The sequence below is a fragment of the Vulpes vulpes genome, chromosome 1, assembly GCF_048418805.1.
Source record: "Vulpes vulpes isolate BD-2025 chromosome 1, VulVul3, whole genome shotgun sequence".
In the NCBI taxonomy this organism is placed as follows: Eukaryota; Metazoa; Chordata; class Mammalia; order Carnivora; family Canidae; genus Vulpes; species Vulpes vulpes.
Genome location: NC_132780.1, coordinates 11245302 through 11270389, shown reverse-complemented (window position 1 = coordinate 11270389; position 25088 = coordinate 11245302). Strand labels below are relative to the sequence as shown.

Sequence of the window (25088 nt, the reverse complement as noted above, 5' to 3'; positions counted from 1 at the left end):
AATTTCCTTTCTGCCTATTTCTCTCTTATCTGAGAGATTCTCTCCCTCTTTCTGCTCATTTCTCCTGGCTCTAACGTCCCACCATCTCTTCCCACCTTCCCTACTTGTCTAGGATTTCCAAGTGTATCTTTCTGACCATATTTCTTTGATGGACAGCCCATTTCAACTCTTTATCTCCCTGTGAATCTCTGAAAGTCTTTCCAGGTGTCTCTTCTTGGTATTTCGGGGTCTAATTCTCTCTCAAGGCTCTGAGCACCTCCCTTGTCTCTGCCTTTCTGGGTCTCTCTTCTGATAAAAACCACTAGGAATACACTAGAAGGCCGGCTATCGGTGCATTGGAGCCTCTTGTTGGGTTTTCATTTTTCTCCCTGTCTGTGCTTCTGCCAGCGTCTCTCCGTGGCCTTCTGAGCCTTGTGAGTGTCTCTCTGTTCGCCGGTTCCGGGGTCGCGCAGTCGTCTGGGTCTTTGTGTTCTCTCTGCAAGATCGCCTGGAGCCCCCAGCGCGCGCGGCCCCTTTAAGGCTGGCCCCGCCCCGCCCCGCCAGCAGCCCCGCCCCCGCCCCGCCCGGGTCAGCCCGGGGGCACCCGGCTTCGGTAGGCGCTCGGAACCCGGCCGCGGGCGCGATGGCGGGGGCTGCTCTGAGGGTCGCCGGGCGGCAGCTCAGCCAGCGCAGCGGCTCCGGAGTCCCCATCCTCCTACGGCAGGTGCGCGGAGCCTGCGCCCGCCGCGGGACAGCTGGGCGCCGGGCGTCGGGCAGCGACTGGGGCGGGACTCCCGGGTCCTTGAAAGGGGAGAGATCTGGGATCCCCTGGGCCTGGAGCAGGACTTCCCCTTACGGAAGAGGTTGCTGGAGATCCTGATTTGGGGGGGGGTATGTGAAAGTGGGGACTGTTTCAGAGGGAGTAAGGGGCAGGGGCCGCAGACTCCTGACACAGGTGGGGAAATAAGGGGCTGGGTTTTCTGCTTCTGGATCTTAGGAAGGGAATCGAGTCGAGGCTTGGGCTCTTGGACCCCCAGTGAGCTGAAGTCTGGTTCTGCCCTCTCACCTGTCCCACCTGCCTCCTCCCCAGATGTTTGAGCCCAAGAGCTGCACCTACACGTACCTCTTGGGTGACAGAGAGTCCCGTGAGGCCATCCTGATCGACCCGGTTCTGGAGACAGCGCCTCGGGATGCGCAGCTGGTCAAGGAACTGGGGCTGCGGCTGCTGTATGCTGGTCAGTGTGGAGGCCAAACCCCTGGGTCTGAGGGAGGAGGGGGCTGGGAAGCCTCCGTCCTCCCGGGCCCTCCTGGACCTGGCCCTCCTCTCTCTCCCAGTGAATACCCACTGCCATGCGGACCACATTACGGGCTCAGGGCTGCTCCGGTCCCTACTTCCCGGCTGCCAGTCTGTCATCTCCCGCCTTAGTGGGGCCCAGGCTGACTTGCACATCGAGGATGGAGACTCCATCCACTTCGGGCGCTTCGTGAGTTGGATGGGGTCCCCCCAGAGGGTGGTGGCCTGGACTTCTTGGACTCAAGGGAAGTGAGGGGCTTGGGGGTGGGGGGGTGGGGGGGCCCTAAGCCCTGGGGTAGGAGGGAACTCTGGCCTGGGTTCCTGATCCCTGAGTTTGTGTCTGGGAGGAGGGCACCATAAACCCAGGTAGGGCACTGGGGCAAGAGGTTCTGGGCAGGTGTGTCTCTGGCCAAGCCCCTTAAGTCAACAGCATTTGTAGTTTCCTACAGCCTTGGGGCAGCTCTTTTGGCCTGGGATCTCCATAAAAGTTGATTGAGGGCTAGAATTCTGAGGCCAGGGCTGAGGGAGTGACCCAGCCTAGTCTTCTAGAGCCACTGTTAGAGGAAGGAGCATCTCGTTGCCCAGGGCCAGGACTAGGGTGAGGTGAGCCAGGTGCCTAGGGCACAACGTTTAAGGAGGCGCTCACTCTCAGGGTCTCGGCACCTTGGGGCCAGCTCCTCCTTAAATGTTCTCCCTTTTGTGCCCGCTTGCCTCACCCTCAGCCCTGGCTGTTGCCTCACACAGGAAGGGTCTGAAGGTTCCTATCTCCTCTCCTGTCTTTGTCACAGGCAAGGTCAGCAGGTTTCTAGCCAGGATTTCAACCCAGAGCAGTAGATTGGGGTGGAGAGGGCACTGGGGTGGAGTTGTCCTCGGAGGGAGGAGAAATAGGTAGCCAGGCTTTTTTTCTGATCAGACTTGCTAAAGCTACAGAGTCTGGCTGACTTGGGAACAGAATGGGCAAGTGACATAGGGTAAGACTTGACCTCCAGGTTAGGGGATTTGGGGACGGTTTATCTGAGTCAGAGCTTTTAGAGATGAGAGCTGTATGTGGGTTTGAACCACAATGGTTGCAGCCTCTTCGTTTCAAGCTCTTTTCTGGAAGCTGGTAAAAAAGTGCATTGTACCCTTCTGTACACCGTCGGTAATTGTGAAGTGCTAGCAAGCATTTCTTGAGTTGAGAAGGCCTAGAAGAGTGAAGAATGGTTGGGGTTTCCTGTCAAGTTAAGTCCTTTGTTTAGATCAAATAAGTGATGTTTTGAAGGAATGAATGTCGAAGGGTTTAGTTGTAGTAGATTTAGCTTCAGTGTCTGTTTTTTTTCCCAAACAACTTAAATGATATCACTTACAAGCCATCCGGTTCATCCATTTGGAGTGTACCATTCGGTGACTTATTATATTCAGAGCTGGGCCCATCCATCCAACCCCACAATTAATTTTGGAATATTTTCGTTGCTTCCAAAAGAAACCCCATGCTCCTAGCTGACATCCCAGCCCCCTCTGCTCTCCCTCCAACAGCCTTAAGCCACAGAAAATCTACTTTCTGTCTCTACGGGTTTATTCTGGGCATTTAATAAAAATGGAATCATATATTATGTGGTGTTTTGTGACTGGCTTGTCCCTGATCATAAGTGTTCAAAGTTCATCCATGTTGTAGTGTGTGTCAGTGCTTCATGCCTTCCTATGGCTGAGTAATATTCTATTGTGTGAATATACCTTATTCATTCATTCATTCATTCATTCATCTATCAGTTGATAGACATTTCCATTGCTTCCATTTTTTGGCTATTATGAATAATGCTGCTATAAATATTCATGTACAAGTTTTTGTGTGTCTGTTTGCATTTCTCTTATATATGTGTGTGGGGGTGGGTGGGTTGCTAGATCAATAATAATTCTATGTCTAGCAGTTAGAGGAACTGAGGTGCCTGGGTGGCTCAGTTGGTTGAGTGTCAGACTCTTGATTTCAGCTCAAGTCTTGATCTCAGGGTCATGAGTTCAAGCCCCATGTTGGGGCTCATGGTGGATGTGGAGCCTACTTAAAAAACAGTTGGAAGGAGGCTTCTGGATGGCTCATTGGTTAAGCATCTGCCTTTGGCCCAGGTCATGATCCCAGAGCCCTGTGTCCAAGCCCTGTGTGGGGCTCCTTCCTCAGCAGGAAGTCTGCTTCTCACTCCGCCCTTCCCCTTGCTCAGCTCTCTCTTTCAAGTAAATAAATAAAATCTTAAAAAAAAAAAAAAAAAACAGTTGGAGGAATTGACCGACTGTTATCAAAAGTGGTTGCACCATTTTATGTTTCCAAGGGCAGCATATGAAAGTCCTAGTTTCTAGGCACCTGAGTGGCTCAGTAGGTTAAGTGGTGAACTCTTGATTTAGGCTTGAGTTGTGGTCTCGGAGTCCTGGGATCTAGCCCTGCATCAGGCCCTGCGTTCAACCAGGAATCGTGTTCAGCAGGGAATGGGCTTCAGGATTTTCTCTCTCCCTCTGCCCCTCCCCCCTTAAAGTAAATAAATCTTAAAAAAAGTCCCCAGTTTCTACACATCCTTGCCAACACATGTTAGCATCTGTCTTTATGATTATTCGATATTTCGTGTGGTTTTCATCTGAGTTCTTTTTTTTTTTTTAAGATTTTATTTATTTATTCATGAGAGACACACACACACACACAGAGGCAGAGACACAGGCAGAGGGAGAAGCAGGCCCCATGCAGGGAGCCCGACGTGGGACTGGGTCCCTGGTCCCCAGGATCACACCCTGGGCTGCAGGCGGCGCTAAACCACTGAGCCACCCGGGCTGCCCTCATCTGAGTTCTTTATAAGCCTTTAGAAATGGTCACATTTCTTCCCCCCCAGTTAAAAAAATTCAATTTTAACATGCATTTTATGTAATAGAAAGTGCACATATTGTACATGAGCAGCTAGGTAAATTTTTACTTATGTTTACACTTGAGTATTTGCCTCTGAGATCCAGATACAGAGCATACTCATCACCCCAGAAGGGCTTCCTTGTCCCTCTTCCTGACCATTGACAGCCCCATCAAGAAACTGTCTTCTGACATTTATTTTTTAAGTTTTCTTTTTTTCCCCTTATGATAAGAACTTTTAATATTTGCAATCTTAGCAACTTTTTTTTTTTAAAGTAGGTTCCATGCCCACTGTGGGGCTTGAACCCACAACCCTGACATCAAGAGTCACATGCTCTACCGACTGAGCCAGCCAGGCGACCCTCTTCTGACTTATTTAATCATAGATTAGTTCTATGTGTTCCAGACCTTATAAACAGGACTCATACAACATGTGCTCTTTTGTGTTCTGGCTTCTTTCTCTCCACATAATGTTGTATATAGTTGTAGTTCTTTCCTTCTGTTGCTATATAGCAGGGATTCTGTAAAGGACCAGACAGTAAATATTTTCACTTTTGCAGGCCATATGGTCTCTGTTGCAACTACTCAACTCTGTTGGTGTGAAAGCAGTTATAGACAATGCATAAATGAATAAGCATGGCTGTGCTCCAATAAAACTTTAGTTCTGGCCTCTGAAATTTTAATTTCAGTAATTCTCATGTGTTACCAAATACCATTCTCATTTGATTTTTTTTCAACCATTTTTGAAAAAGTGTAAAAATCATTCTTAGCCCTCAGGCCATACAAAAGCAGACGACAGACCAAATTTGATGTACCAGCCTTAGTTTGCCAACCCCTGATGCAGAGCATTTTATTGTGTGAATTTATGACACTTTGTCCATTCTCCTTTTGATAGTTGATTCCAGCTTGGGGCTATTCATGAATAATGCTGCTGTAAGAGCATTTGTTTATGTGCATTTATGAAAATTTATCCATTTGCCTTTTGATGGTTGATTCCAGTTTTGGGCTATTGTGAGCAATGCTGGTATGAAGGTTCTTATGCAAGTCTCCTCGTGGACATTACTCTCAATTCCAAAGAATGGACTCTCTGAGTCATAGGACTGACCTCTGCTTAACTTTAGTAGAAATTGCCAGTTTTTTTAGCTGGTTGTATGTTTTACACTCCCAGTGGGCCAAATTTGGATGGTTTCATTGTAGAATGAATTTTCTGTTTTAATGAGCAATGAGATTTGAACGTTTTAGTTCCCATGAGGGATGGCAGATTCGGAAAGTTAGTCTTGCCTGTTGAATATGTTAATTTAAAGTGCTGCCAGATACTGAAACCCCAGATCCCACTTTAGAGATTCTGATTTAATTGTTTGGGGCATACACAGGGAATCAATCTATTTTAAAATCCCACAGGTGGGACCCTGGCTGGCTCAGTCAGTGGAGCATGTGGCTCTTGATCTCAAGGTTGTAAGTTCAAGCCCCACATTGGGTGTAGAGATTACTTAAAAGTGAAAATCTTCAAAAAATAAAATAAAAGCTCATAGATGATTCTCATGTGGTCTAGGTGGGAATTTCAGTGCTTCCTTCCATTTAGAACTCATTATTTTTTTCAAAAGGTTATTTGAAAGAGAGAGCATAGGGGGAGGGGCAGAGAGAGAGGGAGACAAGCAGACTCGCTGAGCAGGGAGTCTGATGGGGTGCGGGTGAGGCTGGACCCTGAGATCATGATCTGAGTGGAAATCAAGAGTCAGCTGCTTGGGGCGCCTGCGTGGCTCAGTCGGTTGAGCGTCTACTGTCTGCCTTGGGTTCTGGTTGTGATCTCGGGGTCCTGGGATCAAGCCTGGCATTGGAGGCATCGGGTTCCCTGCCCTGCAGGGAGCCAGCTTCTCCCTCTCTCTCTGCCTGCCACTCCCCCTACTTGTGCTTACCCTCTCTCTCTGCCAAATAAATACATAAAATCTTAAAAAAAAAGAGTCTGCTGCTTAACCAATTGAGCCACCCAGGTGCCCCTGGAACTAGTTATTTGAAATGTGGAATAAATCTCCCCCCTTGCAACATTTTATCAAAAATCTCAAGCATACAGAAAAGTTGAAAAAGATTTTTTTAAATATTTAATTTATTTATTCATGAGAGACACACAGAGAGAGGCAGAGACATAGGCAGAGGGAGAAGGAGGGTCCCTGTGGGGACCCTGATGTGGGACTCGATCCCAGGACCCCAGGATCACTACCTGAGCCAAAGGCAGATGCTCAACCACTGAACCCACCCAGGAGTCCCCAAAAGTTGAAAAAAATTGACAGCATACATCATATACATCTGTCACCTATCTTATTTTTTTGATGCCCCTTTGAATCATAGACATCAGTATACTGTCCCCTAAACGTTAGGACAACTAATGTTTTCTTTCACCAAAAGAAAGGAAGATTTGGCTGACAACGGAGGTTCAGAGTATTTAGCCTCAGTGGAAAAAAGACATTTGGGATTTTTGAGTATAAAGTGCACAGAAGCAGTGGCCCAGGGTTTTATACCAAGATTAGGTGCTTTTGAACTTGACCAAATGGAAAAGAAGGCCCCAGCCTGCTTGCCACCAGGGGGCAGTGTGGGCCGTGGGAACTGCAGGGCGGGGGAGCTTGCGCGGATCCCTTTAGGGTGCAGGTGTGGCTGTGAGGTATTGAAGACGGCGCCGCTGCACCTGGAAACAGGTGAGGGGAGAGCTGTTGAGCAGTGTCACATATGTGAAGCACCACGGAAGGGGAAAAGGAATTTGTTGGAAGAATGTGGGGCTAGGCAGGCTGCACAAAATCCCTGTAGAACATTCTGCTGCTGAGAAGATGATCCAACTCGTTTCAGGAATGGTGGAGGCTGCCCGAGGTCCAGATGTTAGGTGCTCCCCCACAAGCTTTTATTAATATTCTAATACCTATAGTGAATTGAAATAATAGTACAGTTAGTACCCTTGTACCCTTCGCCTAAAGTTCACAAGTTGGTGACATTGGTTTTTATTTGAGGGGGGGGGGGTTAGATTTTATTTATTTATTCATGAGAGACATAGAGAGGGGCAGAGACACAGGCAGAGGGAGAAGCAGGCTCCATGCCGGGAGCCCGATGCGGGACTCGATCTCGGGACCCCAGGATCACACCCTGAGCCGAAGGCAGACGCCCAACCGCTGAGCCACCCAGAGATCCTGAGACTTTCTTTTTTAAATCACAAGAATATCCAAGTACTCTATCAGCTGTCAGAGCAATGACATCATCATCAGTCATGGGGCTTTCAGGGAAAACACCCCTGAACTCTGACCTGACTGAAGAATGAGAGTAAGAAGGGGGGAAGGGCTCTTCCTGCTATCATGAAAATAGATTTCACCTTGGAGGCCCTCAGGGTTCCTTCAACTGCACTTTGAGAACAATTCTTTTACAAAATCTCCATCACAGAAGATGCATGATACTTCTGAAATAATTCTTAAATCCAATCCGAGTTCAAATAGTGCCAGGTGCCCAGGAATCATTTTTATGGCTGTTAAGAGCCAGAACTCACTCGAGGTTCATGCATGCCATTCAGCTGTTAAGTCTATTTAGTCTCTAAATCAAGAATGGTTTCTTTTCTTTTCTTTTTTTTAAAGATTTATTTATTTATTCATTCAGAGAGAGGCAGAGACACAGGCAGAGGGAGAAGCAGGCTCCATGCAGGGAGCCCGATGTGGGACTCGATCCTGGGTCTCCAGGATCACACCCCGGGCTGCAGGCTGCGCCAAACCGCTGTGCCACCGGGGCTGCCCAAGAATGGTTTCGTACCCTTTCTGTGCCCTGACATTGACTTTTGAAGTTTCCACCCTGTTGTCTTGTAGAATGTTCCACTTCTGGGTGTGTCTGGTTGTTTCCTCATGGTGTTGTTCAATTTATTCTTCTCTTTGCTATCAACAAGAAGTAAATTGTATATATCAAATATCACTGCAGGCAGCAGGGAGTGGTGGGGCCTGTGGCAAATGTTAGGGTGCATGTTCTGTTTATAGGGGACACCCACTATACAATTATTTTTTTTCCCATTGCACAATTCAAGTTGATTAGTCATGTTTAGGAATGTAGTCTGGGGGATTCCTGGGTGGCTCAGCGATTTAGCGCCTGCCTTCTGCCCAGGGCGTGATCCTGGCGTCCTGGGATCGAGTTCTGCATTGGGCTCCCCACAGGGAGCCTGCTTCTCCCTCTGCCTATTTCTCTGTCTCTCTCTGTGTCTCTCATGAATAAATAAATAAAATCCTTTTTTTTTTTTTTTAAAGGAATGTAGTCTGTCGGGGTGCCTGGCTGGCTCAGTTGGAGGAGTGTGGGACTCTTGATCTTGGGGGTCATGGCTTGAGCCTCATGTTGGGTGTAGAGATTACTTAAATAAATAAGCTTAAAAAAAAAGGAATGTAGTCTGTCCCCTGCGAAGCCTTTTATTTTTTGAGAACCCAAATATATTTTATCAAACAGATATTATGGAGATTTGCAAAAACATTAAAAGTGCTACTCTTTTTTACTATTTTTTGTTGCAGTTTTGGAAAAAAATATTTTTCACAAGAATGTTATTCACAGTGATGTATAGTGAATAAATGTGCTATTGGTTGTTTTTTTTTACTGAAATAACTTATTTTTTTATTTTTATTTTATTTTTTTAATAATAAATTTATTTTTTATTGGTGTTCAATTTGCCTGAAATAACTTATTTTTAAATTTAAATTCAGTTAATTAACATATTGTATTACTGGTTTCGGAGGTAGAGGTCAGTGATTCATCAGTCTTATATAACCCAGTGCTCATTACATCACGCTTCCTACTTAATGTCCATCACCCAGTTACTCCATTTCCCTATCCACCTCCCTTCCAGCAACCCTGTTGTTTCCTATGATTAAGAGTCTCTGATGGTTTGTTTCCTCTGATTTCATCTTGTTTTATTTTACCCTCTCTTCTCCTATGATCCTCTGTTTTGTTTCTTAAATTCCACATGAGTGAGATCATATGGTAATTGTCTTTCCCTTATTGACTTATTTCACTTAGCATATTAACCTCTAGTTCCATCCACGTTGTTGCAAATGGCAAGATTTCATTTGTATGATGACTGAGTAGTATTCTAGAGTGTGTGTGTATACACCATATCTTCTTTATCCATTAATCTATCGATGGATATCTGGGCTCTTTCCATAGTTTGGCCCATGTGCACACTGCTGCTATGAGCACTGGGGTGCAGGTGTCCCATCATTTCACTACATCTGTATCTTTGGGGTAAATACCCAGTAGTGCAGTTGCTGGGTCATAGGGAAGCTCTATTTGTAACTTCTTGAGGAACCTCCACACTTTTCCAGAGTGGTTGTACCAGTTTCATTCCCACCAGAAGTGCAAGAGGGTTCCTCTTTCTCTGCATCCTCACCAACATCTGTTATTCCCTGACTTGTTAAACTTGTTCATTTTAGCCATTCTCACTGGTGTTGGGTAGTAACTCATTATAGTTTTAATTTGTATTTCCCTGATGTCGAGTGATGTGGAGCATTTTTTCATGTGTCTGTTGGCCATTTGTATGTCTTTGGAGAAATCTTTGTTCGTGTCTTCTGCCCATTTCTTGATTGGATTATCTGTTCTTTGGGTGTTGAGTTTAATAAGTTCTTTATAGATCTTGGATACTAGCCCTTTATCTGATAGGTCATTTACAAATATCTTCTCCCATTCTGTTGGTTGTCTTTTGGTTTTGTTGACTGTTTGCTGTACAAAAGCTTCTTATCTTGATGAAGTCCCAATAGTTCATCTTTGCCTTTAGAGACGTGTCTAGTAAGAAGTTGCTGCGGCCAAGGTCACAAAGGTTGCAGCCTATGTTCTCCTCTAGAATTTTGATGGATTCCTGTCTCACACTTAGGTCTTTCATTCATTTTGAGTCTAGTTTTTGTGTATTGTGTGAGGAAAAGGTCCAGTTTCGTTCTTCTGCATGTGGCTGTCCAATTTTCCCAACACCCCTTGTTGAAGAGACTGACTTTTTTCCATTGGATTTTCTTTCTTGCTTTGTTGAAGGTTAGTTGACCATAGATTTGAGGGTCCATTTCTGTGTAGTCTATTCTGTTCCACTGATTTCTGTGTCTATTTTTGTGTCAGTACCATACTGTCTTGATGATCACAGCTGTGTAGTACAGCTTGAAGTCTGAAATTGTGATGCCTCAGGTTTGATTTTCTTTTTCAACATTCTTTTGGCTATTTGAGGTCCTTTTTGGTTCCATACCAATTTTAGAATTATTTGCCCCAACTCTGTGAAATAAGTTGATGGTATTTTGATAGAGATTGCACTGAATGTATAGATTGGTCTAGGTAGCATAGACATTTTAACAATATCTGTTCTTCTAGTCCATGAGAATGGAATGTTTTCAATTTCTTTGTGTCTTCCTCAATTCCTTTCATGAGTGTTCTATAGTTTTCTGAGTACAGATCCTTTGCCTCTTTGGTTAGATTTATTCCAAGGTATCTTATCGTTTGGGGTGCAATTGCAAATGGGATTGACTCCTTACTTTCTCTTTCTTCAGTATCATTTTTAGTGTATAGAGATACGACTGATTTCTGTGCATTGACTTTATATCCTGTCACTTGGCTGAATACCTGTATGAGTTCTAGCAATTTGGGGGTGGAGTCTATTGGGTTTTCTATATACAGTATCATGTCATCTGCAAAGAGTGACAGTTTGACTTCTTCTTTGCCAATTTGGATGCCTTTTATTTCTTTTTGTTGTCTGATTGCTGAGGCTAGGACTTCTTGTACTGTGCTGAACAACAGTGATGGGACCTGACCTTAGGGGGAAAACTCTCAGTTTTTCCCCATTGAGAGTAATATTTGCTGTGGGCTTTTTATAGATGGTTTTTATGATATTGAGATATGTTCTCTCTATCCCTACACTGTGAAGAGTTTTAATCAAGAAAGGATGCTGTACTTTGTCAAATACTTTTTCTGCATCTTTGAGAGGACTGTATGGTTCTTATCCTTTCTTTTATTAATGTATGTATCCCACTGATTGATTTGTGAATGTTGAACCACCCTTGCAGCCCAGGAATAAATCCCACTTGGTCATGGTGAATAATCCTTTTAATGCACTGTTGGGTCCTATTGGCTAGTATCTTGGTGAGAATTGTGGCATCCATGTTCATCAGGGATATTGGTCTGTGATTATCTCGTTTGATGGGATCTTTGCCTGGTTGTGGGATCCAGGTAATTGTGGCCTCATAGAACGAGTTTGGAAGTTTTCCTTCCATTTCTATTTTTTAAAACAACTTCAGAAGAATTCTTCTTTAAATATCTGGCGGACCTCCCCTGGGAAGCCATCCAGCCCTGGACTCTTTTTGTTGGGAGATTTTTTATTACTGCTTCAGTTTCCTTGCTGGTTATGGGTCTGGTCTGTTTAGGTTTTCTATTTCTTCCTGTTTCAGTTTTGGTAGTTTATACATCTCTAGGAATGCATCCATTTCTTCCAGATTGCCTAATTTGTTGGCATATAGTTGCTTATAATATGTCCTTACAATTGTTTGTATTTCTTCAGTGTTGATCGTGACCTTTCCTCTTTCATTCATGATTTTATATATCTGAGTCCTTTCTCTTTTCTTTTTAATAAGTCTGGCCATGGGTTTATCAATCTTATTAATTCTTTCGAAGAGCCAGCTCTTAGTTTCATTGATCTGTTCTATTGCTCTGTTGGTTTCTTTTTCATTGATTTCGGCTCTGATCATTATTGTTTCTCTTCTCCTGCTGGGTTTAGGCTTTGTTTGCTATTCTTTCTCCAGCTCCTTTAGGTGTAAGGTCAGGTTGTGTTTTTGTGATCCTTCTTGTTTCTTGAGAAAGGCTTGTGTTGAAATGTACTTCCCTCTTAGGACCATCTTTGCTGCATCCCAAAGGTTTTGAACAGTTGTGTTTTCATTTTCCTTTGTATCCATGAATTTTTTAAAAATATTTTATTTATTTATTCATGAGAGACACAGAGAGAGAGAGAGAGAATGAGAGAGAGAGAGAGAGAGAGAGAGAGGCAGAGACACAGGCAGAGGGAGAAGCAAGTTTCCATGAATTTTTAAATTCTTCCTTAGTTTTCTGGTTGACCAATTCATTCTTTAGTAGAAGGCTCTTTAGCCTCCATGTATTTGAGTTCTTTCCAGATTTCCTCTTGTGACTGAGTTCCAGTTTCAAAGCACTGTGGTCCAAAAATATGCAGGGAATAATCTCGGTCTTTTGGTACCAGTTGAGACCTATTTGTGACCCAGTATGTGATCTATTCTGGAGAAGGTTCCATGTGCATTCGAGAAGACTATGTATTCTGTTGCTCTAGATGGAATGTTCTGAATATATTGGTGAAGTCCATCTGGTCCAGTGTGTCATTCAAAGCCCTTGTTTCCTTGTTGATCTTCTCCTTAAATGATGTGTCCATTGTGGTGAGTGGGTGTTAAAGTTCCCTACTATTATTGTATTATTATCAATGTATTTCTTTAATTTAGTTATTAACTGGCTTATATAAATGGCTGCTCCCATATTAGGGGCATAAATATTTAAAATTGTTAGATCTTCTTGTTGGATAGACCCCTTAATTATGATATTGTGTCCTTCCTCATCTCTTATTATAGTCTTTGGTTTAAAATCCACTTTGTCTGATACAAGGATTGCCAACCCAGCTTTCTTTTGATGTCAATTAACATGATAAGTGGTTTCCCACCCCCTCACTTTAAATCTGGAGGTGTCTTTGGGTCTAAACTGAGTCTCCTCCAGATGGCATATGGTTGGGTCTTGCTTTTTTATCCAATCTGATACCTTGTGTCTTCTGATTGAGGCAATTAGCCCATTTGCATTCTAAGTAACTGTTAATAGATATGAATTTAGTGCCATTTTATTACCTGTAAAGTCACCATTACTGTACATTGTCTCTGTTCCTTTCTGGTCTATGCTACTTTTGGGCTCTCTCTTTGCTTTGAGGACCCCTTTTAATATTTGTTGTAGGTCTGCTTTCAGTTTCTGTTTGTCCTGGAAGCTTTATTCTCTCTCCTTCTATTTTGAATGCCATCCTTACTGGATAAAGTATTCTTGGCTGAATATTTTTCTCATTTAGCACCTGAATATTTCTGGCCTGCCAGGTCTCTGTGGATAGGTTTGTGCCAGCCTAATGTATCCTTGCTGGATAAAGTATTCTTGGCTGCATATTTTTCTCACTTAGCACCCTGAATATTTCTGGCCTGCCAGGTCTCTGTGGATAGGTTAGTGCCAGCCTAATGTTTCCACTCTTGTAGGTTACCAAGAGGTTACCCCTTGTCCTGAGCTGCTTTCAGGATTTTCTCATCTCTGAGATTTGCTAGTTTCATTATTCTATATTAGGGTGTTGACCTATTTCTTATTGATTTTGAGCGAGATTTTATTGATTCTCTGTGCCTCCTGGATTTGGATGCCTGTTTCCTTCCCCAGATTGGGGAAGTTCTCCACTATAATTTGGTCCAATGTACTTGCTGCCTCTCTCTCTCTTTCCTCTTCTTCTGGAATCCCAATTATTCTACTATTGTTTTGCTTTACGGTATCACTTATCTCTCAAATTCTCCCCTTTTGATTAAGTAGTGTTTATCTCTCTTTTTCTCAGCTTCTTTATTCTCCATCATTTTGTCTTCTATATCACTAATTCTCTGTTCTGCCTCATTTATCCGAGCAGTTAGAGCCTCCGTTTTTGATTGCATCTCATTAATAGCCTTTTAGATTTTGACTTGATTAGATTTTAGTTCTTTTATTTCTCTAGAAAGGGATTCTCTAGTGTCTTCTATGTATGTTTCAAGCCCAGATAGTATCTTTATAATCATTATTCTGAACTATTGTTCTGGTATCTTAATTATGTCCATACTGATTATTAGGTCTCTAGCAGTCAGTACTGCCTCTTCTTCTCTTTTTTGAGGTTTTTCCATCTTGTCATTCTGTCCAGAGAAGAAGGGATGAATGAGAAAACAAAATACTAAAATGGCAACAACAACCCCAGAGAAATACACACTAAACAAATCAGAAGAGATTTTCCCAAAACTGGAAAACAAATTTTTTTAAAAGAGAATATAACCAGACAGATAAATAGAATAGAGCAATGTACCGGATCCTGTGTCCATTTGTTAGAAAACTAGATTCCAAAATTATAGCAAAAGAAAAACTTCGAAGAAAAAAAAAAAGGAAAAAAAAAAAAAAGAAAAACTTCGGACGCCTGGGTGGCAGTGGTTGAGCGTCTGCCTTTGGCTCAGGGTGTGATCCTGGAGTCCTGGGATCGAGTCCCACCATCAGGCTCCCTGCATGGAGCTTGCTTCTCCCTCTGCCTGTGTCTCTGCCTCTCTCTTTCTGTGTCTCTTATGAATAAATAAATAATATCTTAGAAAGAAAAAGAAAGAAAAAAACTTATGTATGTACAAAAAATTAAATACAATGAAAGGATAGAATTTAACTGTAAAAATGAAAACTAAAAGACCAAAAAAAAAAAAAGAAGGAATATAAATAGACAGGTGAACAGAACATAGCAATACACTATATCCTGAGTGTGTTTTGGTCAGTTTGTTAGAAGAAACTACATCTCAGAGTTCTAAGGGAAGGAAAACATACATGTACAAAGATAAAATTAAATACATTGAAAGGATAGAATGTAACTGTAAAGATGAAAATTTAAAAAGCCTTTAACAAAACAGAAAAAAAAGAAGAAAAAAAAAGCAAATATGATCAGACAAGTGAAGAGAACAGAGACACACACTAGATTCCAGGTGTGTTTTGGTCTGTTAGAAGAAACTGCACCCCAAAATTGCAAAGAAAGAAAAACTTATACATATACAAAAATAAAACTAAATACAAAGAGACGATAGAATGTAACTGTAAACATGGAAATTAGAAAAGGTTTTAAAAAGTTGCTAAAATAAGAAATTGGTTGAAAAAGGAAAGAGAAAAAACTTAAAAAGGAAGGGCTAAAGACTCGTGGAAGAAAAAAAACTGAATTCCATATACTATATTCCCCTAGCACTGGAGTTTTGCAGTTGTCAGTGATCAGAGACTTAGTCTTGGCTGGATGTGCTTGCCGATATTCTGGGGGAGGGGCCTGCTGTGTTGATTCTCAAGTGTCCCCCACCCGAGGAGGGACAGCCCTTGCCAGGGGGCCAGGCTGGATTGCTCTATATGACTTTTGTTCCCTGAAGATTTTCACCTCCACTTTAGAGGATGAGAGTGAGAATAGCAGCCTCCCAGTCTCCAGACTGGGAGCCCAAAGTGTGGGGCCCAACTCCTCAGTGTACCCCCAGGGAGAAGCAGTCCATCACTCCTGTCTCCCTGGTCCCCACTGCACTCCGAGCTCACTCAGCCTGTGTCCAAGCCTTTCTATCTCAGGTCTGGGACCCACCTTTGGAGTCCTCAAACCTTGCAGACTCCTCAGCTCGCATGCTTCTCCCTGTGGAGGAAGGAGGGGTCTCACTGGTTCTGGCCACTGCTCAGAGAATGATCACACTGCCTCAGCCCCGGTTTGGGGTTTATGGCCACTGGGAGCCGAATGCCCTCTCCTGGGCTCACTGATTGCAGCCGGTTTCCCCGCTCTGATGCCCAGGAACTCTGCTGCCCTCCGGCCCCCCTGGTCTTCCTGTGACCCGAGGATCCTGAGACCACACTGGCTCACCTAGGATTCACCCCTGCTTCGTGGCCTAAACCCCTTTCAGGCAGGCAGGTCCCTCACCTGAGCAGACTTCTAAACGTTCTGAGTTGCACTCTGCTGCTCTATCCCTTTCTGGCAGCCAGCTGATGGAGGCTTCTCCTCCCCATGATTTATCTCCTCATGTATCACCTTGGATTCACTTCTCCACACCTCCTACCTTACAGAAAGTGCTCGCTTTTCTATTTGCAGCGTCACAGCTATTCTTTTCTTAGATCTCCTGAGTTCGCAGGTGCTCAGGATGATTTCATAGCTATTTAGCTGAGCTTCTGGGACCAGACGAAACTGAGGTCTCCTACTCCTCCACCATCTTGGACTCTCCCCTTTTCAAACCTTTTTTTCTTTTTTAATAGAAGCTTCAAATACACATTTTTGAGAAATCTTCCACTTTTTAATGGTAGACTATAAATTCAGCTTTCTCATAACTCCCGGGTGGGCCAAACAAAACATTTCTCTGGCTGAGTCTGCCCCTGGGGCCTCCACTGTGTCTTCTCTGACAAACAGATCTCATTAAACTTTCATAACCACATAGTGGGATCAGAAATATTTTTCCAAAAAAAAAAAAAAAAAAAAAGGAAATATTTTTCCCATTTTACAAAGAAGGAGGCATAGAGAGGAAAAGTGACTTGCCCAGAAATGACACTGAAAGAGTGGCCCAGTTGGAATTTTTTTAAAAGATGTATTTGTTTATTTGAGAGAGAGAGAAAGAATTGGGGGGTGGGGCAGAGGGAGAAGGAGAGAAAGTTCTAAGCAGACTCTGAGTCGAGCCCTACAATGGGCTCCATCCCATGACCCATGAGATCATGACCTGAGCCAAAACCAAGAGTTGAATACCTACTGACTATGCCACCCAAGTGCCCCTCCGAGTGTGGATTTTAACCCAGGAAGCCTTGTGGTTCCACTAGATCAGTGTTTTTTTTTTTATAAATTTTAAAACATCATTATTATGTTACTTTGATTATATAGTGATTATTGTATGCCAGGCATTTTTTAAGCTTTACATATACAAAGCAACTTAATGTTTATAATAGTCCTACGAGGTGGGGACAGTTATTATCCTCATTTTACAAGGGAGCAGAGAAGCTCAGAGACAGAGAGGTGAAGTGACTTGTCCAGAGCCACACAACTAGTAATAAATAGCAGAGCCAAATTTAGAACCCATGTCACCTGGCTCCAGAGGCTGTTTTTTTTTTTTTTTTTTTGAATTTATTTATTTATTCGTGAAAGACATAGGCCGAGGGAGAAGCAGGTTCCCTGTAGGGAGTCTGACATGGGACTTGATCCCAAGACTGCAGCCTCGACCTGAGCCAAAGGCAACCAGTCAACCCCTGAGCTCCCCCGCCCCAGGCACTCCCCTGAGGCTGTTCTTAATTACTAGTCCATGCACTCTCACCAAGAGATAGATATCTTACACCTGGATTCATAACTGAAAGCTCCACTTCATGAAATACCACTTCCCCTTACTGGGTACTAGGCACCCTGAGATTTCCCACTTCATCGCATTTCTCTCCACACCACTCCATTCTGTTCCATCCCACACTTCTCTGCTCTTCTGTGTCTAGCATGCTTTCTTCTACTTTTGTTTTATCTGTGACATCCATCCATATTTTCACATACAGTTTGCTCACTCTTATTCTCATGCTGTGCCTCAGTTTCTTCATCTGTGGAATGGTACCTACCTCATAATGATGTGCGAGGACTGATTGAGTTCAGTCATGTCGAGACTTAGAAGAGAGCCTGGCACAGGAGAAAGGGTCAGTCAATGTCAGGGCTCTTGGGAAGGAGTAGGCCTGACTGATGGGAGAGGGTAGGGTTGTACCTAGCAGAGAGAATTGCTTGGGCCAAAAGGTATGGAAAAACCTGATGCTTTCTGGTAGTGACCCTGGGTTTCAGAGTAGCTTGGTGTGTTGAGGAAAGGAAAGAAGATGTTACTAGACATTGGGCTGGGAAGATACCAGAACAGCGGCATTTCAGAAGTCAAGTTGAGAGCCAGAACTCTGCCCTGGGAACAGCAGGAGCCAAGGATGGGTCTTGAGCAGAGAGGAGCAAGTTTGAATCTGGGCAGTAGAAACCCACCTCAGGGCCATGTGGGAGATGGATGGAGGCTGGAAGGCCAGGGGGGAGGCTGGTGGTTGGTCCTAGCAGGAGAAGATGAGGCCCAAGATGGGCAGGACTGTGGGAAGTACATAGCAGGGGATAGAGTCTAGATATTCCAGAGAAGGGAAAGGTCAGATAAACAGATCCTCAGCAAAGCCACTTGCCACACCGACTCAGTCACCAAGGGCCTAGGGAATCTTGATCCATGTGGCAAGCAGGATATTGTTCAATTGATATTAAAATTTGGTCCAATATAGGGTGCCTGGGTGGCTCAGTCAGTAAAGCATCTGCCTTCAGCTCAAGTCATGATCCCAGGGTCCTCGGATGGAGTCCCGTGTCAGGTTCCCTGCTTACTTGGGAGACTGCTTCTCCCCTCTCCTTTCTCTCACACTCTCTATCTCAAACAAACAAACAAACAAACAAATAATCTTTAAATTTTTGTCCAATTATACACATACACAATTACATATGCCATATGTATACTTTAACTGTACCATATATGCCATATATATACTGTCTAACTGTACTGGTTGTTTATAGCTGATGTCTTTCTGATTGGTCAATACCCATCACTACAACTGTGATGAACTATTTTGAATTTGACTCTTGAATATCCATCCACAATGTTTAGTTCAAAAGACACCTATGCTTTTTTGCTTAAAAAAATTCAGAGAATATGAAAACAGACAAAATAATGAAAGATCATCCCTCTACCACCAAAAGGTTATGTTGATTTGGGTAGGGAGGGTTGTGGTTTTTCCCAGATTTTGCAAGATCTGTGATTTTGCTTTGCATTTGTTTTGCATTGCACATATATCCTATTGTGTATGAGTTAAAGGTGTCTGACTGAAAGCAACTAAAAAAATCCATATAGTGGCTTAAATAATTGGAAGTTCAATTTTCTCTCGTAACAAGGACTCTGGAGGAAGGCAGTCCTTCTCTTTGATTTGGCGGCATTTTCATTTGGGGGATTCTTTTTCATGGTTGCAAGGTGGTTGCTGCAGCTGCGGCCATCACACCTTTGTCTAGAACCAGATAAAGTGGGAAGGGGAGGTGCACACTGATGCCCTGAACCAAACTGGAGACCCATGAGTGAGGAAGAGCAGAATGGATGCTGGGTGTGGACACAGGATCTGCACCTGGTGTCCTTTTATAATCAGCAGATGACTGACCTGGACCAGGATGCTAATTAGTGGGAGGAGTGCTGTGTGAGTGGGAACTAATCTTATAAGTGGTTGTTAGAGCTGAGGATAACAATTTTTTTTTTTTTCCTGACAATTGCTTGCCTAAAACTGAGTGTAGGGATTTAGATAATGAGGATTTCCTGGATAGGCATTTTTGCCCATGTGTCAGAAGTTCTTAACTGCAGAATGTTAGCAGAAGTTTTGAGGGGTCAGAAAGAGTCTGCATTTGGGTTCTTGGTAAACCCTGCAAACTTGCTCTCTACAATGGGTACACTGAATCTTACCCACATCCCAGGGAATGTAAGGGCTTGCATCAAACACACTGAGCAACTCTGACAGCTGCCAATCTGATAGGTGAAAAATAAAGGTTTTAAATTTAAATCTCTCTCTTTTTATCCCTAAAAAGGAGAGCAGACGTTTCAGATGGTTTTTTGACTATTTACTTCCTCTTCCTGGTTTTTTCTTTCGTGCATTTTTCTTTTGGGAGTTCTTATTGATGCTTAGGAGCTGTTTATATATGATGGTTTTTCATACTTTATAATACTTTCTTATATGTGCTAATACTGTCTCTGAGTTTTTTGTCTTTTTTAGAAATATTTTTTTATTTATTTGAGAGAGAGTACATGAGAGAGCATGAGAGAGAGCACAAGCAGGGGAGAGGGGCATAGGGAGAGAGAGAAGCGACTCCTCCCTGAGCAAGGAGCCCATCTAGAGGCTTAATCCCTGGACATCTAGGACCTGAGCTGAATGAGCTTCCCAGGCACCCCTGAGTTTTTTTTTTGTTTGTTTTTTGTTTTTTTGTCTTTTAACTCTTGTTCTTTTCTTTTTTTTTTTTAATTTTTATTTATTTATGATAGTCATCAGAGAGAGAGAGAGAGAGAGGGGCAGAGACAGAGGGAGAAGCAGGCTCCATGCACCGGGAGCCTGACGTGGGATTCGATCCCGGGTCTCCAGAATCACGCCCTGGGCCAAAGGCAGGCGCTAAACCGCTGCGCCACCCAGGGATCCCCTCTTGTTCTTTTCTATAATAAAGTTAAACTATGTGGTCATCTCTGCCACTGCTTTTCCTTATGTCTTCTGAATTTATTTTTTTTAAAGATTTATTTATTAGAGACAGAGAGAGACAGAGAGAGGCAGAGAGAGGCAGAGGGAGAAGCAGGCTCTATGCAGGGAGCCTGACGTGGGACTCGATCCTGGGTCTCCAGGATCACGCCCTGGGCTGAAGGCGGCACTAAACCGCTGAGCCACTGGGGCTGCCCTATCTTCTGAATTTAATATCATGCTTATAAAAACCTTTCCTACTTCAAGATTTTATATATATATATATATATGTAAAGATTATATACATATATTTCCTTATACATGTATAAGATTATATTCTTATATAAGTTTTTATCTTATATAAAGGTTTTATCTTATCTTTTTCTTATTGATTTGAAGATCTGTTTGTATATGAAGTATAGTGACCACCATGTGGTGTATATGTTATAAATATATTTTGCTGGCTTGTTGGTTCCCTTTCAATTTTGTTTCTGGTGTCTGGTGTTGTTGCGTTCAGAAACTTCAGATTTATTTAAAGTCAAACCACTGATCTTTTTTGTAATGATTTGCAACTTTCGGGATCACATTTGAATGTTCTTCCCTAACCAAAGATCATATATTCATTTGTATTTTTGTTGTTGTCACAGTTTTATGGTTTTATTTTCTTGCTTTAAATGTTTAATTTACTGGGAGTTTATCATGGTGTGTGGTTTGAGTCTGGGAATCGAACTTAATTTTTTAACAATAACAACAAAAAGACTATGTTAGCTAGATGTGATCCTGGGGTAGGATGGGGACTTCTGGGGACAGTTTCACTGTGAGGCCAGAGCCCCTGGCTTATTGGTAACTGTCTGTATTCTCCTTCCCCACCAGGCCTTGGAGACCCGGGCCAGCCCCGGCCACACCCCAGGCTGTGTCACCTTTGTTCTGAATGATCACAGCATGGCCTTCACTGGAGATGCCCTGCTCATCCGAGGGTGTGGGCGGACGGACTTCCAGCAAGGTCACAGGCCTATTCCCCTAACCTGAGATCTTAGTACAGTTATGTGTGTGCCAGGGTTTTAAGTATCTGTTGCAAGAATGAATGAATGGACATTAGGTTTTTAGGGAGTTAGGATTAGATGGAAGAAGTTCAGCTGCTGGAGTGAAGGAGAGTTAGATTCAAGGGTTAGCTATTGCCAGACAGATTCAGCAGTTTACCTTGTTGGGGGACAGTTAGATGCAAGGGTGGACTAGTTATCTATGGCTCTGAAACAAATCACCCCAGAACTTAATGACTTAAGACAATGATTAACATTATCTCACATAGTTTCTGACAGTCAGGACTCTGGGAGCAGCCTAGCTGGGAGGTTCTGGCTCAGCGTCTCTCATGGAGGTGTAGTCACATGAAAGCCTGGGCTGTGGTCATCTGAAGGTTTGACTGGGGTCTGAGGGTCTGTTTCCAAGGCCCCTCACTCACATAGCTGGCAAGCTGGCTCTGATTGTTGGTAAGAGGCTTCAGTTCCTCACCACATGGACTACTCATGAGGCTATTTTGTCTTCATGACATGGCAGCTGGGTTCTCCCAGAGGGAATGTTCAGAACGACACAGACAAGACTAATTTTTTTTAAATGACCTAGTCTAGAAGCCAAACGCTGTCATTCCTTTTTTTAAAAAATAATTATTTATTCATGAGAGACACAGAGAGAGAGGCAGAGACACAGGCAGAGGGAGAAGCAGGTTCCCTGCAGGGAGCCCAATGTGGAACTCGATCCCAGAACCCCAGGATCACGACCTGAGCCAAAGGCAGACGCTCAACCACTGAGCCATCCAGGTGCCCCAAAACTCTGTCATTTCTGCAATATCCTATTTATTAGTTGCAAGCTACTTAGTCCAGACCACTGTCAGGAGGAGAGGTGTTACATTTTCAACAGAAAAATGTCAGTGAATTTGTAGGCATATATTTTTAAAATTTTATTAAAATTTTATTTATTTATTTTCATGTGGAATTCTTCATGAATTTGCATGTCATCCTTGTGCAGGGGCCATGCTAATCTCTGTATCATTCTAATTTTAGTATAGGTTTTTATTTTTATTTTTTAAAAGCTATTATTTTTTAAAGACTATATTTTTCATTTTTATTTTTTTAAAAGATTTTATTTATTCATGAGAGACACAGAGAGAGGCAGAGACATAGGCAGAGGGAGAACCAGGCTCCCTGTGGGGAGCCCGATGTGGGACTCTATCCCAGGACCCGAGATCGCGCCGGAGCTGAAAGCAGATGCTCAACCCCTGAGCCACTCAGGTGTCCCCCAAGATTATATATATATATTTTTTAATTTTTATTTATTTATGATAGTCACACACAGAGAGAGAGAGAGAGAGGCAGAGACACAGGCAGAGAGAGAAGCAGGCTCCATGCACCGGGAGCCCGACGTGGGATTCGATCCCGGGTCTCCAGGATCGTGCCCTAGGCCAAAGGCAGGCGCTAAACCGCTGCACCACCCAGAGATCCCAGATTATATATTTTTAAAAGTAATCTCTACACCCATTGTGGGACTCTAACTTATGACCCTGAGATCAGAGGTGTGTGTGCCACCAACTGAGCCAGCTGGGTACCCCTATGGATATATTTTTTAAAAGATTTCCCTCTGTGGCCTCAGGTCTTCAGTTTCTTACCTTCTAGTCCAGCCTCCCTGCCCAGAACCCTTTCTTGGCATCCCCAGGCTGAGGGCACAACTCCCTGGTACTTCAGGATCTCATCCCAGCCTTATTTACTGCTATAGTGAATTTCTTACCATTCCCCAATTCTTTACATATGCTGTTCCATCTGCTCAGAACGCCCCTTCCCTCTCTTTCTGTGCCTAGACAAAGGGGTACTGGCTGAAGATGAGGGAGAGACTCTAGCTACTGTGATTTCATCCTCCCACCCTTTTCTTGAGGGAAGGGTCTAGAAAGCTTCTGTCTTGTTGATTTACTCACCACTGAGTTTTCCCTCCCCAGGCTGTGCTAAGACTTTGTACCACTCGGTCCATGAAAAGATCTTCACGCTTCCAGGAGACTGTCTGATCTACCCTGCTCATGATTACCGCGGTGAGGGCTTCCTGGAGGAGGTGTGGGACTTACATAACTTCACATTTGAAGGGGAGGGAGTACCAAACTGCTGTAGTCTTTGTGGGCATGGAGGCTACAATTCCCAGAAATTTCACTGGCCGAAAAGATCAAGTGTTTAGGTATGCTGAGTGTGGATGGAGAAACAAGACTAGAATTCCCAAGGGTGTGTGTATTCCAGACTTCCTTACAGAGCTTAGGGATGTGGGAAACTACATTTCCCAGAGTGCCAATGGAGGCGAGCCGGCGATCTCCACGACATTCTGGGAAGAGCCTGTGAGTCCCAGCCCCGAGATGCACCCTAAGCCTTCTGGGAAATGTAGTCCTAGGAGGCCCCAGGCATTTGCCGGGTTGACGTCCCTCCCCTCCCTTGGCCACTAGGGCTCACAGTGTCCACTGTAGAGGAGGAGCGGACTTTGAACCCGCGGCTCACCCTCAGCTGTGAGGAGTTTGTCAAGGTCATGGACAACCTGAACTTGCCAAAGCCTCAGCAGATAGGTAAGCAGTTGGGGGCCCGGAACTCCTGGGTCTGAGGGAGGAGGGGGCTCAGGGCCAGAACTCTAGTTTCCCAAAGAAGAAAGCCTCCTAAGATTTGTGGGTCTTCAGTGGGACATCAGGGGGTGTGCTGGGGACCCTTTAGTTTCAACTTTTTTTTTTTTCCTTGCAGACTTTGCTGTTCCAGCTAACATGCTCTGTGGGATCCAGACTCCCCCTTCCTGACCTGGCTTTGTCAGGTGCCTGTTTCCATTAAGAATGCACTAGGTGGGGTACAGAGAGAGGTGCCATCGCCAAGCCTCTCTTCTTCCCCTCCCTCACCAGCTCCTGAGCTTCATAAATAAATAAATAAAAATTATTTTTTTGCTCTTAATCTTACTTCCATCTGTGTGGGGGTGGAGGGAGCAGTTGGTTTTCTGGTCTGAGGTGTATGGTCTGAAGAGGCCAGGGAGGAAAGCAGGGTGAAGATTCGGGGTGCTGGGAAGGAGGAAATGTTCCAAGTCACAAGACCAGAAACAAACATATCTGGGGCAGAGGTTCTCACATCCTTGGATTAGAATACCATCTTGAGGGGTGCCTGGGTGGCTTAGTGGTTGAGTGTCTGCCTTTGGCTGGGGGTGTGACCCTGGGGTCCTGGGATTGAGTCCTGCACTGAGCTTCCCACAGGGAGCCTGCTTCTCCCTCTGCCTCTGTCTCCGTCTCTGCGTCTCACGTGAATAAATAAAATCTTAAAAAAACAAAACAAAACAAAACACCATCTTGAGTTTGTGCCACTTGCACCCGTATGACCCAGGATAAGGTGCTCCAAGTCTCAGTTCCCTCACCTGTGCAATGGCAATAATACTAATAACAGGGTGTTGTGATGATCCAATGAGTCCACATGTATGAGGTGCCTGGCACACTGCCTGGGTGACAGGCGTCCTATCAGTGGTGACTATTACTATCATTTGCAGTGATCTTCCAGGCACTTCCCGGCTGCATCAGAGTGACAGTATGCCCAGTTGTCAAGAACATGGACTTGCTAGAGAACAAATCTAGCCTCAAGATGAATAACATGTTCAGGCTTCCAGGCACATTTATCCCTCTAAGCCTCAGTTTCCCCAACTGTAAAATAAAGCTGATAGTCCCTTTCTCATTAGGCTACTGTAAGGATAAAATTAACATGTATACAGTGTTGAGCACAGCTCCTGATATCCAATGATCCCTTCTCACATGCCAGTTATTTTCCTGTTTTTGCCCAGAGAGGAAAGGGTCTGGCTGAGACCTTTAACTTCTGCCCTCCACCCCATAGCAGGGTGGGGCGGGGGTCACACTTCCCCTGTCTCTGGGCGGGTCTCTGACTCAGTTCAGGGCACCCCCTACCCTTGCCCAGCTCCCCA

The 25088-nt window shown here is 44.0% G+C and overlaps 1 protein-coding gene and 1 non-coding gene across 2 annotated transcripts; one reads left to right on the top strand and one right to left on the bottom strand.

Moving 5' to 3' along the window:
• The first annotated feature begins 561 nt into the window (after positions 1-561).
• ETHE1 (ETHE1 persulfide dioxygenase) lies at positions 562-24082 on the top strand. The gene is made up of 7 exons (XM_026013997.2): positions 562-703; positions 1070-1214; positions 1315-1463; positions 20997-21126; positions 23107-23196; positions 23596-23712; positions 23882-24082. Exons 1-7 carry the CDS (start codon positions 623-625, stop codon positions 23932-23934), a joined length of 765 nt encoding a protein of 254 aa, XP_025869782.1. The 5' UTR covers positions 562-622; the 3' UTR covers positions 23935-24082.
• Positions 22101-22210, bottom strand: LOC112931569 (U6 spliceosomal RNA). The gene has a single exon (XR_003237320.1). It is a non-coding gene; the product is annotated as a U6 spliceosomal RNA (small nuclear RNA).
• Positions 24083-25088: the final 1006 nt, after the last annotated feature.

Bases quoted from the DNA above. Each gene is read 5' to 3' on its own strand.
- ETHE1 (XM_026013997.2), top strand. From the start codon at position 623: ATGGCGGGGGCTGCTCTGAGGGTCGCCGGGCGGCAGCTCAGCCAGCGC. The intron at 704-1,069 runs GTGCGCGGAGCC...CCTCCTCCCCAG, and splicing joins TCCCCATCCTCCTACGGCAG to ATGTTTGAGCCCAAGAGCTG. The intron at 1,464-20,996 runs GTGAGTTGGATG...CTTCCCCACCAG, and splicing joins CCATCCACTTCGGGCGCTTC to GCCTTGGAGACCCGGGCCAG.